General features: G+C 48.1%; 6 protein-coding genes across 6 annotated transcripts; 4 read left to right on the top strand and 2 right to left on the bottom strand.

Annotated features, from left to right (window-relative positions):
- Positions 1–55: 55 nt before the first annotated feature.
- On the bottom strand, positions 56–1,378 carry FMAN_09634 (related to dehydrogenases and related proteins; the record flags this gene model as incomplete). The annotated part of the gene is made up of 1 exon (XM_041825483.1): positions 56–1,378. One exon carries the CDS (start codon positions 1,376–1,378, stop codon positions 56–58), a length of 1,323 nt encoding a protein of 440 aa, XP_041690860.1.
- Positions 1,379–1,903: 525 nt separating this feature from the next.
- On the bottom strand, positions 1,904–3,814 carry FMAN_09635 (uncharacterized protein; the record flags this gene model as incomplete). The annotated part of the gene is made up of 6 exons (XM_041825482.1): positions 1,904–2,343; positions 2,391–2,680; positions 2,733–2,971; positions 3,022–3,081; positions 3,130–3,509; positions 3,556–3,814. The coding sequence occupies 6 exons, from the start codon at positions 3,812–3,814 to the stop codon at positions 1,904–1,906; spliced, it is 1,668 nt and encodes a 555-aa protein (XP_041690859.1).
- A 734-nt stretch (positions 3,815–4,548) lies between these two features.
- FMAN_09636 (uncharacterized protein) lies at positions 4,549–5,103 on the top strand (the record flags this gene model as incomplete). Its single annotated transcript, XM_041825481.1, has 1 exon — positions 4,549–5,103. One exon carries the CDS (start codon positions 4,549–4,551, stop codon positions 5,101–5,103), a length of 555 nt encoding a protein of 184 aa, XP_041690858.1.
- Positions 5,104–5,899: 796 nt separating this feature from the next.
- Positions 5,900–7,821, top strand: FMAN_09637 (uncharacterized protein; the record flags this gene model as incomplete). The annotated part of the gene is made up of 4 exons (XM_041825480.1): positions 5,900–6,024; positions 6,076–6,241; positions 6,293–6,388; positions 6,436–7,821. 4 exons carry the CDS (start codon positions 5,900–5,902, stop codon positions 7,819–7,821), a joined length of 1,773 nt encoding a protein of 590 aa, XP_041690857.1.
- Positions 7,822–8,888: 1,067 nt separating this feature from the next.
- FMAN_09638 (uncharacterized protein) lies at positions 8,889–9,086 on the top strand (the record flags this gene model as incomplete). Its single annotated transcript, XM_041825479.1, has 1 exon — positions 8,889–9,086. One exon carries the CDS (start codon positions 8,889–8,891, stop codon positions 9,084–9,086), a length of 198 nt encoding a protein of 65 aa, XP_041690856.1.
- A 1,447-nt stretch (positions 9,087–10,533) lies between these two features.
- On the top strand, positions 10,534–12,546 carry FMAN_09639 (uncharacterized protein; the record flags this gene model as incomplete). Its single annotated transcript, XM_041825478.1, has 1 exon — positions 10,534–12,546. One exon carries the CDS (start codon positions 10,534–10,536, stop codon positions 12,544–12,546), a length of 2,013 nt encoding a protein of 670 aa, XP_041690855.1.
- Between the last annotated feature and the right edge of the window lie 404 nt (positions 12,547–12,950).

The raw sequence follows: 12,950 nt of genomic DNA, 5'->3' as shown, positions 1-12,950 counted from the left end.
TTTCTTTCAGCCGGCAGTATAACCTGTGATTTTTCAGACTTGATTGACTATCCGCTTACCACTTGACCAACTCTTGAACCTTGACGGGCATACCACTCTTCATACTATGATTCGCCCCGACACCCACCAAAACCGCATTCCCTCCATCCCGAATATTAGCAGCCCTCTTGAAATTATCAACCTCGCCACCCAGCAGCACATCCTTCAACAAAACAGGATCACCGCCTCCATGCCCGCCCTCCGTCTTCACAACATCCACAACATACGGCTTATCAAACAGCGGATAAACAACAATCTTGGTCTGCTCAACTCCGCCCTGTATGTACTTCTCATCCTCTCCCGAAGCGTCCTTTGTTACGGGATCGCCGAGGGGGTTGTACCCGCTCTCAACGACGTTGACTTCGATTCGGCCCTTGCTGCCGTTGAAGACACATCTATATCCTTCCCATGGGGCGTAGGCGTATGTGTTGTATGTCATGACGGCGCGGTTTTTGTACTTGATTATCATGGAAAGGTTATCCTCGATGGTGATACCCTCTGCAAAACAGTTCCTGTCGCGGATGTACCCATCTTCATGCTCAGCGTCAAGATACAACTTCTTCATGCGTTCATTCTCATCAAGCTGGAACGCAAACGGGTCGTTCTTTGCGTTCTCATTATTCTGATACCGCTCACCCAGATTCTTCTCACCTCGTCGCTCAGCGTTTTCTTTACCGTAGAAACGAAGATCGCCGAGGCAGTAGACGAGCTCAGGTTCAGTGTTGAGCCAGAAATGCACAAGGTCGAAGTGATGGATTGACTTGTGCATCTGAATACCGCCGCTTGTTTCTTTATGCCGATGCCAGCGTCGCATAAAGTCTGCGCCGTGTGCACAGTCGAGAATCCAGTCCATGTGTACTGTTGAAATCTCGCCGATGACGCCGGAGTCGATGAGTTCTCGGACTTTGGTGTGATGCGGCGCGTACCGATAGTTGAAAAGAACACGGACTTGTTTCCCCGTCTTCTTCTCTGCGTCGATCATAGCTTGGAGCTTGTGCTCGTCGATAGTCATTGGCTTTTCCGTGATGGCATCGCAGCCTAGCTCCATGGCTCGAATGCAGTAATGATGGTGGAAGAGGTCAATGGTCGTGACAATAACAACGTCTGCTTTTTGCTCTTGAACCATCTTATCAAAATCCGTGTCTTTATAAGTCTGCACTTTTTCACCGCCGAGCTCGACGATGTGATCGTTTGCCACGTCCATGCGCGTCTGGTTCGTATCGCAGATTCCAACAAGCTTGGCGACGTCTTTGAAGTCCTGAATGATAGCTTGGTAGTACATAGCCGAGCGAACGCCCATGCCAACAATGACATAGCGCTTAACCTGAGGAGTAGCCATGATGAAATTGACAAAGACCGAAATGTTGTGTATGAGTGACGATGATGAACAACCCCTCATGAACACCAGGAGATATAAATACTCGAAGAGGTAATCCGACGTCGGATTACTCAGAATGAGTACCCCGCGTTGATTCGGGGGAGTATTTGCCGAACGAGGTACATTACAACTGTCAGCATATGAGAGGTGGAGAGGGTGCTTGGCTGAATTGCAGATCGGGCCTGCTTTGGCCAGTTACATTGGAATATCAAGATTCGTGGCATTTGTCGTTCCAACTCGTTGGATGATTTGGAGGACGGTTTCCACTGTAATTATGGTCGGTCGCTATTTTTGAGACCGAATTGGAGCAAAAGCCTCACGATGTCGAGATCAACGATGGGTCTGGATATTGTTCGCGGGAAGAAGACCGATTTGCATGATGCGGAGTTTAGGTGTACACATGTATCGATGGACTTTTGGAGATACCTATGCTATTAAAAGCACCGCAAACAGCTTCCAGGGAGATCTAGAGGTCTCCCAATTGGTTTAAAATACAAACAAAAATTCATCGTTGACCAAATCCGTCATGTCATCAAACGCATGATCTCCAACAGTCGCATCCCTCGCATTCTCGATATGCTGTCCCTCGGTCGCCTTGGACCTTCGAAGACGATCAGCTTCCTCGGGTGAGTACAAGCTGTAGTCCACAATCACTGCATCCTTTCCGGCCATGACGCGACGGCGGCTATGGTCGCGATTGAGGTAGGTCAGATACATGGTTGTAACAACAACAAGGCCTACGATTGCGATGTAGAGGAGTAGATTCCAGTATAAGCCTCGGTGATATTCGGGCGCCTCTGATGGTTTGTAGAGAAGAGGACCAATGATGTTTCCGAGAGATTGGCCGATGAAGAGGACTGATGAGTTGCATTTGCCTTTGGTGTCGCCGGCAGTGTTAGATGAAGACCATGAGTATATCAGAGGAACTATAAACAGTCAGCGCGCGTAACGAATCATAGTACGAAAGACGGACTTATTCCTGGAAAGACGGATATCATGTAGTATCCGCCGAGCAAAGTATTCCTACCATCAGGTGTATGCGGCGTTGAAAGCATGATCATGCAGCCAACGATTGGAAACATAGCCAGGAATGCAATGACTGGGCCTTTCTTATGATACTTGGTCGCGACGTAAGAACCTCCAACTGTAGAGATGAACTGAACAACACCAAATGGGGCATTGAAGAGGATAGCTTGAAAAGAATCGAAGCCAAAAGACTTGATGAGAAGAGGGCCGAAAGAACCGACGCCACCAGAGGGTACTCTATACATCAGAACGTCAGCAAGTGGTCCGGTGCGGAAGATGGAGTACGTACGAAATACTGAAGATGAGAGAGAACCAGAGCCAAGTCTTGAGATCTCGCATGGTCTCCCAGAAATGGTCCCATCTCCATTGCCGCGACATGACACCAGTCTGGTTCATTCTCAGCCGTTCAATGGCGATGAGTTTATCGTGCTTGTCTAGGAATTTAGCCTCTGCGGGAGAGTCGGGCATGTATGAGAATAGAACGGTGGAGAAGCAGACGGTGATAATTCCAAAGGCGACAAAGATGGTCTGTCTCGTCAGTACGTATCCCTAAACAGAATGAGTCGTCTCGAACATACCTGGTATGGTTTCAGTCCAAACGGCAGCTGCGCAAGCCACCAAGTCGCCAAACTCCCAAACTAAACCCGTCAGTCCAGTCCAATTCCATAAGGTGGAACTCAACTTACCACGCCAGTGAATCCATTCATAGCATACCAATACGACATTCTGAGCGGCTGCTCTCTCCTCCTCCAGAACATCTGCGTAATAGCCACGAAACTCGGTGCAATACTGGCTTCAAAAGCACCCAGCCAGAAACGAGCAAAGAGCAGACTATGAAAGGTATGTGCTGCCGCCATGAAAGTGAGGGTAAGTCCCCAGAGGGTGACCATACAGCTTGTGAATTTCCCAATGGGCAGTTTCACAAGAAGCCATGCTAGCGGAAATTGCGCGATGAGCTGGGCGACGTAGACTATTGAGCTGAGCCATGAGAATTGATTGCCCTTCAAGTTCGTGTCTTCGATGAGGCCGAAGATCGATGCATACGCGATAGTCGCTTTGTCAAGACCTGTAGACGTCAATATTATTTCTCTAAGGGGCATATGAGATCTCACCTTGGAGGAAATAAACAGCCAGCATAAGCGGCAAAACAACCATGTCAATCCGCCTCAACACTCGCGCATCATCCTCAGGCGTGACTTTAATCCTCCTCTCAGGCGAAACACCAAGTCTCCTCATCAAATCCGCCGCTGCACCCTCGGGATGACTCCTCCCATGCGCTTCTTCTCCGTCTACGAGATCCATTAGCGGGTGTTGGTCGTGAGATGACGCGCCCGGGTCGGGCGATGTGGAGCCCAGGCCTCGCGCTGACATTTTGATGGAGACTGAAGCTAATGAGTATGATTGAGGGATGAGGGGGGTTGAGAGAGAGGACAGGTTTATGTTGGGATGGAGGTCTTGGGGTGCAAGGGATGGTCAAGGGATGATGACTGCTGATCTTGGCCAATCGTAAATGATTGAGCTGGGGATTTGAGACGGGTTAGATAAGCAGAAGCGAGTTGCGATAAGATGTAGGGTAGCTGCACTTGAGAAGTTCATGATTTTAGGGATCGAAGCAACGCAGTATAGATATCATATCAAGTCGATTTAAATTAATAAAAACGAAGCTCAAGGCTTCCTATAATCATTCCAGAAAAACAACTTGGTTGTAGTCTGTGTTAAATCTTGGCCCACTTCAAGCTTGTGAGATCAGCCGTTTTGCGCATTACATCTGAGCTCTATCCAAGGTTCTAAGTCCATGATTCACCAGTGAATTCTGTCCTGGTCATCCACGCGACACAACGTCGCTTTATTGTTGGAAAACGTCTGCAGCAAACTTGATATTTTCGATGCTGTGAGACACGAATCTCGTGAATGCTGCATACAACGATGTTATAGCATCATAGCAACGATTACCTGCATCGACGTACGCGGATCACGATACTACGTCATCCGCCACCCCCACCTACAAGCTTCATAAAACAAACCAGGTTTCCTAGCTCCTCGACCCATCAAGCCACATCTTAAAACCCCATCTTTCCCAAAATCACTTTTTTTATACTTCACCCATGAACGAAGCACTAGGATCAATCTTCTCCGGCGCAATACCAAGCCAATTCATGGGCTCCCAAGACAAGCCCACCGACGGCGCGGCTCCCTCGGAGAGCAAATCCAACACCCAAGAGCGCATCGCCAAAGAAATCCACTCCCGCGTCGAGGAAGCAAAAGGCCTGCAAGAAAAATCCCTCCAACTGCACGAAAAAGCCGACAACACAGGAGATCCCGAAGAAGCGGAGAACATACGGCATGAAGCACGAGAGATTGATAAGAAGGCTGCTAAGCTGATGAAGATTGCTGAGAGGTTGGAGAAGGGTTGGATACAGGGCGGTGCGATGGGGACGGGGATAGGCGCGGGTGTGGCGAGCGGGCTGGGGTTGGGAGTCGGGGCGCTGTTGACGGGGGTTGTGGCGATTCCGACGGCCGGGTTGGGGTTGCTTATTGGGGCCGGGACGGGGCTTGCGCATGGGAGTTGGGTCAAGTTTACGGACGCGTTTACTAAGGATGAGGCTGATGAGATTGTTAATGGGGCGACGGAGGAGGCGGAGAAGATTGCAAAGGGTTGAGAAGAAGTTTGAGACGAGCATGGAAGCACCAAGGGAGATGGAGGATTCATGATAAGTCGATTATTCAGATTGCATATGGTTCAAGGTTACTGCTAGCCATCAATTTTATTTCTTTCGTTGGTCCATCATCATGTCTCTCTTTCAGCCAGTCACTCGCAGCATCAGCACCCGGGCCAGCCCTATCAGTGTTGCCAACAGCATGTCAGGACTCATCTCTTACCCTCGGACAAATCCCGTTCCAGTCCAAACCATCGGTACCCAAATCCGCATGAGCGGAATCACCGCCGCCAAGGCCCTTTATACAATTCCATCCTAGCGCAAGCATCTCAAACTCTCCAAAGTGGACACGCCTAAAAAACCCAACCCATCATCAGCCCATTCTCCAGTGGAGACTCCAACCCATCGACCAATCTCTGACACGATCAGATAAGATCTCAACGGTCTGATAACCATAACCCCAGCAATTTTTCATCTCGGAGACCCCTCGAAACGGTCTAACTCGAAGTCAAAAGCCGTATTTACGTACTTAGCCGCTTGGCACCAGTAATAGGATTTGTCAGGCATGCTTAAAAGCAAGGTTAATCGGAGAAGGGGTCCACGCCAAGACTCGCTATCAATCAGCTTTCTTGCCCGTTATAAGAAAGGATCATCGTGATGCGTGGGTGAATTAGGAAATAAGTGCCGTAGGTTTGAGGGGAATATTTTCACACTTAAAGCGCGGTCTTCCCAAAATTTTGAGGGAAATTTAGGCACGGAATCTTTCATCACTGACTCTGATTTTCGACAGTCGGTAATGATGGCAGATACTTTAGAGCGAAAGAGCGGAGAGGTGGTGGAGGAGGAGATCTCGAGACCTGGTTCTACGAATGAGGCTTTTAGAAAGCTATGGACCAAACGAACCCTTGGTTTTGCCATTGGATGGTCAGTTGTCTGAGGATCTGGCTGGACATTGGCGAGGCTAACGTTGGGCAGTATTCTTGTCATGTTCTTCTTTATGAACTTGACTGTCTACACGGGTAATGTCTACGAGCCTTATGCGACGAGTCACTTCAAGGCGCATTCTCTTCTCGCGACTGGGGCGATTGTCAACGGTCTCGTGCGCATCGTGTCGTATCCACTGCTCGCCAAGCTTGCCAACGTAAGATTCCACCAGAATTGGTACTAAAATCATTTCTAATTGAGTCTCCAGTATTTCGGGCGCCCTCAGAGCTTTGCTGGTGCGGCTATCTGCATGGCCATCGGCAACGCCATGTACGCAGGCTGTTCCAACGTCGACACCTTTTTAGTACGTCCCCTCTGCCTAACCTACTTCTTCCGACTGACAAAAACAAGGCAGGTGGAATATTCGACGTCTTCGGTGATACGTGGTGGAACATCATCCAGCAGATCTTCGTCGCAGACATTACAACCCTCGTTAACCGTGGTATAATCTTCACCCTTCCCGAGTCCCTCTCCGCCATCCCGACCCTCTACGGCGGAACATATCTCGGTGAACATATGCTCCTGCACTCAAGCTGGAGATGGGGCTACGGCATGTGGGCTATCATTCTGCCCGTCACTGCTATTCCTACTATTGGGATCATGATTTGGATGAATCGCCGGGCTAAGCGCATTGGTCTGATCACTGAGAAGATTTCGTTCATGCATGGTGCTGAGCCTGGTGTTGTTGGCAAGGTTAAGCATGTTGCTACGCAGCTTGATCTTATTGGCGCTCTTCTCCTCATCGGTGGTCTTGCTATGACGCTGTTGCCGATGACGATTGCGGGAAGGAATAATACCGATCGATGGAGTAGACCTTCGTCTATCGTTCTCATCATCGTTGGTGTTTTAACCTTTATCGCGTTCCTCGTCTGGGATGGGAGATTCGCGTCAAACCCAATTATTCCTTACCGAACTATTCGCGAGCGCAACGTCATTGTCGCCTGTGCATCGTGTATCGTCATCGCCATGGCTGATAGCATCTACCGACCCTTCCTCTCCAGCTTTCTCCAAGTCGCAGGCCATTACTCACCCGGCGCCGCAACACGCGTGGACAATGCCCAGCGCGTCGCCTACAACATCGGTGCACTAGTCGCTGGCCTCTCACTCAAGTTCGCCAAGAACACAAAACCCTTCATCATGCTCGGCGTTGTCCTCATCATCCTCGCCTGCGGTCTTCCCATCTACCTCACCAACATCTCGGGCACCCACATCGCCAGCGAAGCCGCCTTCATCACATCCAAGTCCCTTCTCGGAGTTGGCCGTGGCTTCACCCAGGTCCCCCTGCAAGTCTCGCTGCAAGCCGTCCTAGAAAACGAGCAAGTCGGCATCGCTACAGCCGTCTTCCTCTCGTCGCTCGGCTTTGGCTCAAATCTCGGCGTCACCATCAGCGGCGCCATCTGGAACTCTGTCCTTCCCCGAAAGCTTAACGCTTACTTTGGTAAAGAGGAAGGCGGCAAGATCTTTGGCTCTATCGTTGTTGCGCGTGCGTACGAGGCTGGAACTGCTGATAGAAATGCTGTGGATGAGTGCTACCGCGAGACTCAGCAGACTCTCGCTATTGGGTCTGTCTGCGTGTCGGGTCTTCTCTTAGTCATGGTTTATCTGGTTCGTAATGTCAAGCTTGGAGCTGAGGATGAGAAGAGGGCGGCCCAGGCTGATAAAGAGCTTGCTTGGGCTATCAAGCAAAAGGAGGCTCAGGATCACGCGCCAGTCGAGCTTGAGAGCGGCAGGCGTTAAGTTGATGAAGGTCTGTGTCAGATATCCCTTGGTCGTAATCCTTAACACTTGTGAGCGTAAAATAGTGGCGAAAAAAGGTTCATCCTTTACGGTCTAAAGCTGTACTATTGGTATTTCGCAATCTAAGCACTAGAATCGAGACTGATAAATAGAATATCATAAGAAAGTGCATTCATGTGTCATATCGACTGTTGTCTGATTCATAGTACCTGAAACTACCAAGTTGATGATAAAATAAGCTGCCTATGTTGCTCCTATGACCCCGGCAAGTGGAACACTTTTTCACATTACGTGACTTTCATAAAGCGGAATCCCGTACTTGAAGTCGTTCAAAAATGCTTTACATGCCAATACTTGCTAGTCCGCAGTGGGCAGGTGTAGGATCTAAGGCCTGTCAAGCACGACTGCTGACTTTCGGATACTTTCGGCACCTATACTCACCTGTTGATAGCCAGATCGACCGCATCCAATGATCCGGCATTCAAGAAGACATCCGACTTGCATGTGCCCAGCAGGTCTAGAAAGGCTCCGAGGGATTGTGAGGTTGTCGAGTATTGGCGTTCTTGCACCTCTTCCCTTGCTGTGCAGTTGAGCCAAGTAAAAAGACAGTTGTCACTTGTAATCATCACACTGCCAGTCTCTTTGGGGTTGTCCTCCGAGTAACGACGCCGATGGCCCGGAGGGAGAGGCAAATGAGGGCAATGGTCAGCTTCCGTAGCTTACTTGGCAGTGAGATTTACGAAGAAGGCCCATTGAAGGAAGCTTATGTGGCATAATACCCCGCTGATTGATCCATCTCCTACTGATGATAGGACAGAATGCGGAACTCGCTTCACTGGAGCATCGATTAGTATGGCGCAGGAGGATGGACGAGTTATTTGATCATCTAATCAGATTATCTGAAGGAAACAATCCCTGCTACCATTAATAACTCATAGAGCCAGTGTCACAGAATCCTACTTCTCTGATCTATAAAAGGCTGGTGAATCCCCCACCTTGCAGAGGTACCTTTTCCTCAGTCTTCATTATCAGTCACCTCATCTTATCTAACTTGCGCTATCTCCACAATGAAGTTTTCTACTCTCTTCCTCACAATTGCCTCGGTGGCTACTGCCATGGCTGCTGCTCTTCCCGAGCCCGAAGTCGAGATCCCAGGCAAGCTTGTGTCTCGCGATGAGTTCGAACTTGCTATTCGTCAGGCGGGATGCTCTGCTTGCATTCAAGGCATTCGATGCTGTAACGGCTCTTGCATCCGTGGATGTTAAGACTTGCACATAGACTCAAGCAACTCTGACTTCTGTAAGCTGAAGAATGGTATACCCTCTGGCGATTCAATTCAGGAAACTGACCAAAAAGATTCGTCAGGACTATGCTGCTGGCTTCCAATCAAAGAGTAGTATGGGAAAGAGAACTTGAACTTTGCAGCTGCATACACCGAATCTGCCAATAAGTGCACCATTAGCAATAATGAGGGATTTGAGGACTTTTCAATGAGCTGTGATATAATATAAATATCAACTTATAGTATCTCCTTTCTTGCCTACTAAATAAAGCAGGTATTTTACTTTATAAAGTTTTTAATTTAAAAGATATATTATAATTACTATAAAGGATAAGGAATTTCTATAAGATTTATTAAGTTAATAGGCAGCTGATTAATATTCTTAAAAAGTTTACCTTACTAATATAGCTTAAGATTTAGTAATTATAAACCTAAAGGCCAGATTAGGCTATTTATTTAAGTTTGATTAAATTCATATATCTTAGTAATTATACTATTAGAAAGGAGGGAAGGAATATATATATTTATCCTATTGTGAGAGTCTGACCTAACTCTATAAACCGCTTTACAGGCCTCCTGAGTCTTCTTTTAGGAATATATTAACTACATGGCATACCATTCTGAATTCCCTGTTGTGGTTTTATAAAACGAATAGGTGAGGGTAGCGTTTAGGATGATAAGGATTTCTCGTTCGATATCGGGCCATCACATGATGCAATATGATATACCAATTATTCCAACTTGTGGAATTCATGAATTGGTTTGATTGATTGAGTTCACAGGAGATCAGCGGCGTAAATGACTCGAGCTCTCGGTAGTCAGAACTACAAGACGGTAATACATTACCTTTTGAATGTGGGGTCAAGCCGACTAATCCAACAAAGGAAGCCCGTCGATCTACATTTGACAAGTCTGACTGACTCTCCCTTTCGCGGTGTAGCTATTCACCACATCGTGTTGTTCCACCGGTAGCCCACCGGGCATCCCACCGTACAATTTTGTTAACCTTAAAAATTTAGAGTTATTTTACGGCATACGCCGATACCAGAAACTATTCTGAAATAGGCAGGTTTGCTGTCTCCGTGACGCATTTATCCCGCGGAAAGAGCACACTAAGATTTGAAGGCCGTGCTTCCCCATACTTTTATGGAAAGATCTCCGGTGATCACTGCAGGAACTCGAAGAGTCTCTTGATCACTGGTGCGCCTACCTGTGTGGGGTATCGCTGTGTAAATTACAGGATACGAGGGCCGATCGGTATGTCAAAGCACTGCCAGGGTACTTCAAGCATGACTTCATCACAATTGCGACAGTTCTTACGAAAGACTATATATAGGAAGGCTGAGAATCTCGGTCGAAGCAATATAATTACCAACCAGTTCAAGCTCATCAATCTGGAACATTCATTCATCTGACTATCAACACTAATTATGAAGACCCTCATTGGTACCTCGGCTTTGATGCCACTTTTCGCTCTTTTGACTTGTGCCCAAAACACAAACATTCTGGAGCAGCATTTTGGCAATGACACGGACTGGTATCGTGACAGAGTTCCTATCTTTGAATGCAGCGACAAATCTATCACCGATGTCTACTACTACCGCTGGAAGATCTTCCGTACCCACCAGCGCAATGTGGGCTCAAATGGGTTTATCTCAACTGAATTCCTCGACAATGTCAGCTGGCAGAACAAAGATTGGGCCTCCCTCAACGATGCCTCCATCTTCCATCTGAATGAGGGTCGATGGTGTCGTGATCCGCGCTATAAGCAGGATTATGCAAAGTTCATGTACAGCAAAAACAGCAATCCTCGGCAGTATACCGAGGCTATGGCGGCAGGTGTCTGGAACAACTATCTTGTTGATGGCGATCCTGAGTTATCCTTGTCACTTTTGCAGAGTATGCAAGACAACTACGAAGCTTGGATCAAAGAACGCTTTGACGAATCCAAGGGTCTCTTCTGGATCGCTCCCCTACAGGATGCTACTGAATACACTATTGGTAGCATCGATGCATCTGGAGGCAGGGATGGTTTTACAGGTGGAGAGACCTTTAGGCCAACTTTCAACAGCTACCAGATCGCCAATGCTCGAGCGATCGCCAACATCGCCAAGATCAAAGGGGATCAGGCAGTTGTCGATAAATACAACGATCGTGCCGCTGCGCTCAAGAAACGTATGCAGGATGATCTTTGGAACTCGACCTTCAACCACTTCATCGATCGCTACTACGTTGACAACGAGTTTGTCAAGTATTGGGCTCCCATTCGCGGAAGAGAGCTGGCTGGTATGGTCCCATGGACCCACGATGTACCGGATGACAGCGAGGAGTATTCCAAGGCATTGGAACATATCATCGACCCAGAACGTCTCGCAGGACCTTTTGGCCTGCGTACGGTAGAACCCTCGTATGAGCATTACATGCAAGTCTGGCGCTACGAAGGTGATCACGTGGAGTGTCATTGGAATGGTCCAAGTTGGCCTTACCAAACTACGCAGGTTCTTACGGCTTTAGGTAATATCCTGGATCATTATCCCACCTCAGCTAAAGCGGTTAGCGTCAAGAACTACATCAGTCTCTTGAAGCAGTATGCAACTCAGCATTACAATAAGGATTATGGTACCCTCGATCTCGAGGAGAACTACGATCCCGATACTGGCTATCCTATCGTTGGACTAGGCCGCTCGCACCACTACTTCCATTCTGGATATATCGACTTGATCTTGTCGGGTTTTGTCGGAATCAGGCCTCGTCAGGATGACGTGCTTGAAGTCCATCCTCTTGTCGATACAGAAGAAATCTCATACTTCCGTGCTGAGAATGTTCTTTATCACGGCCGCAACGTTACTGTTCAATGGGACAAGATGGGCAACAAGTATGGTGAGGCTGGCCTGAAGGTACAGGTTGATGGACAAGATGTAGGGTCATCGGACAAACTCGAACGCCTCGAGATCAAACTTGAGCGCGAGATAGTTCCTGTTTACAGACCCATCGCCAAATCCGTCCAGCTTCAAGCAGACTCGTCTTCTCCGAAAGTCAGCTCTTCCATCCCAGACGCCGATCAACAGCGTGTACATGATGTTTTCGACGGACGTATCTGGTTTTGGCCTGAAGCAACTATTGTCAACGGCTTTGATACACCGGAGGGAAATACCGATGAGCAATGGGTTAGCATCGACTTTGGATCAGATCAACAAGCAAAGCGGGCAGAAATCGCTTTTTATGAGAACGTTGAACAGGGCTTTAATGTTCCTGCTAGCTATCGTGTTCAGATTAATGACGATGGTTGGAAAGATGTCAGTGGAGCTGACTATGGAAAGCCAGTCGCGAATGGTATCACCAAGGCGTCTTGGTCGGCTGCCTCAGCGGGGACCTGGAGGATTGCTGTAAAGCCGCAAGAAGGTTCTCGCACACGCCTGGTGGAGTTTTCTTTGTTCGAGTAGGCTAGGTCACAGAAGTGTAGAGATGGTCTACGCTGTACTAGTAAACAACTGAAATATTATGCGGTGATTTAGGACGATCATAAGGATCTTATCTCAAGCAATAGTAATATGCCTCGAATTTTACCTTCCAGAACGTTGTGCCTTGGTCGTTACCGACCCATCGACCTCTGCTCGCCAGTTAATCTCGAGGCCGGAGCCACGTAAAGGAATTATCATGATGGTGACACAATTCAAACTTTTCTGTTTCGAGACCTTGTATAAGCCAATATAACCTATCTCCAACAAGTTTGACTTCAACCTTAGATATGTGCAAGTCATCCCAGCAGGTGCCGACGTACTCGGTCAGTGGTCTTGGCGATGTTCCCGCTTTCATACCCTTCTCCAGTTCGTCCAACACTCGGGGG

This window comes from Fusarium mangiferae (genome assembly GCF_900044065.1).
Source record: "Fusarium mangiferae strain MRC7560 genome assembly, contig: FMAN_scaffold021, whole genome shotgun sequence".
NCBI lineage: Eukaryota > Fungi > Ascomycota > Sordariomycetes > Hypocreales > Nectriaceae > Fusarium > Fusarium mangiferae.
The sequence above is the reverse complement of the archived record's forward strand: the minus strand, read 5'-3'. Positions and strand labels throughout refer to the sequence as shown.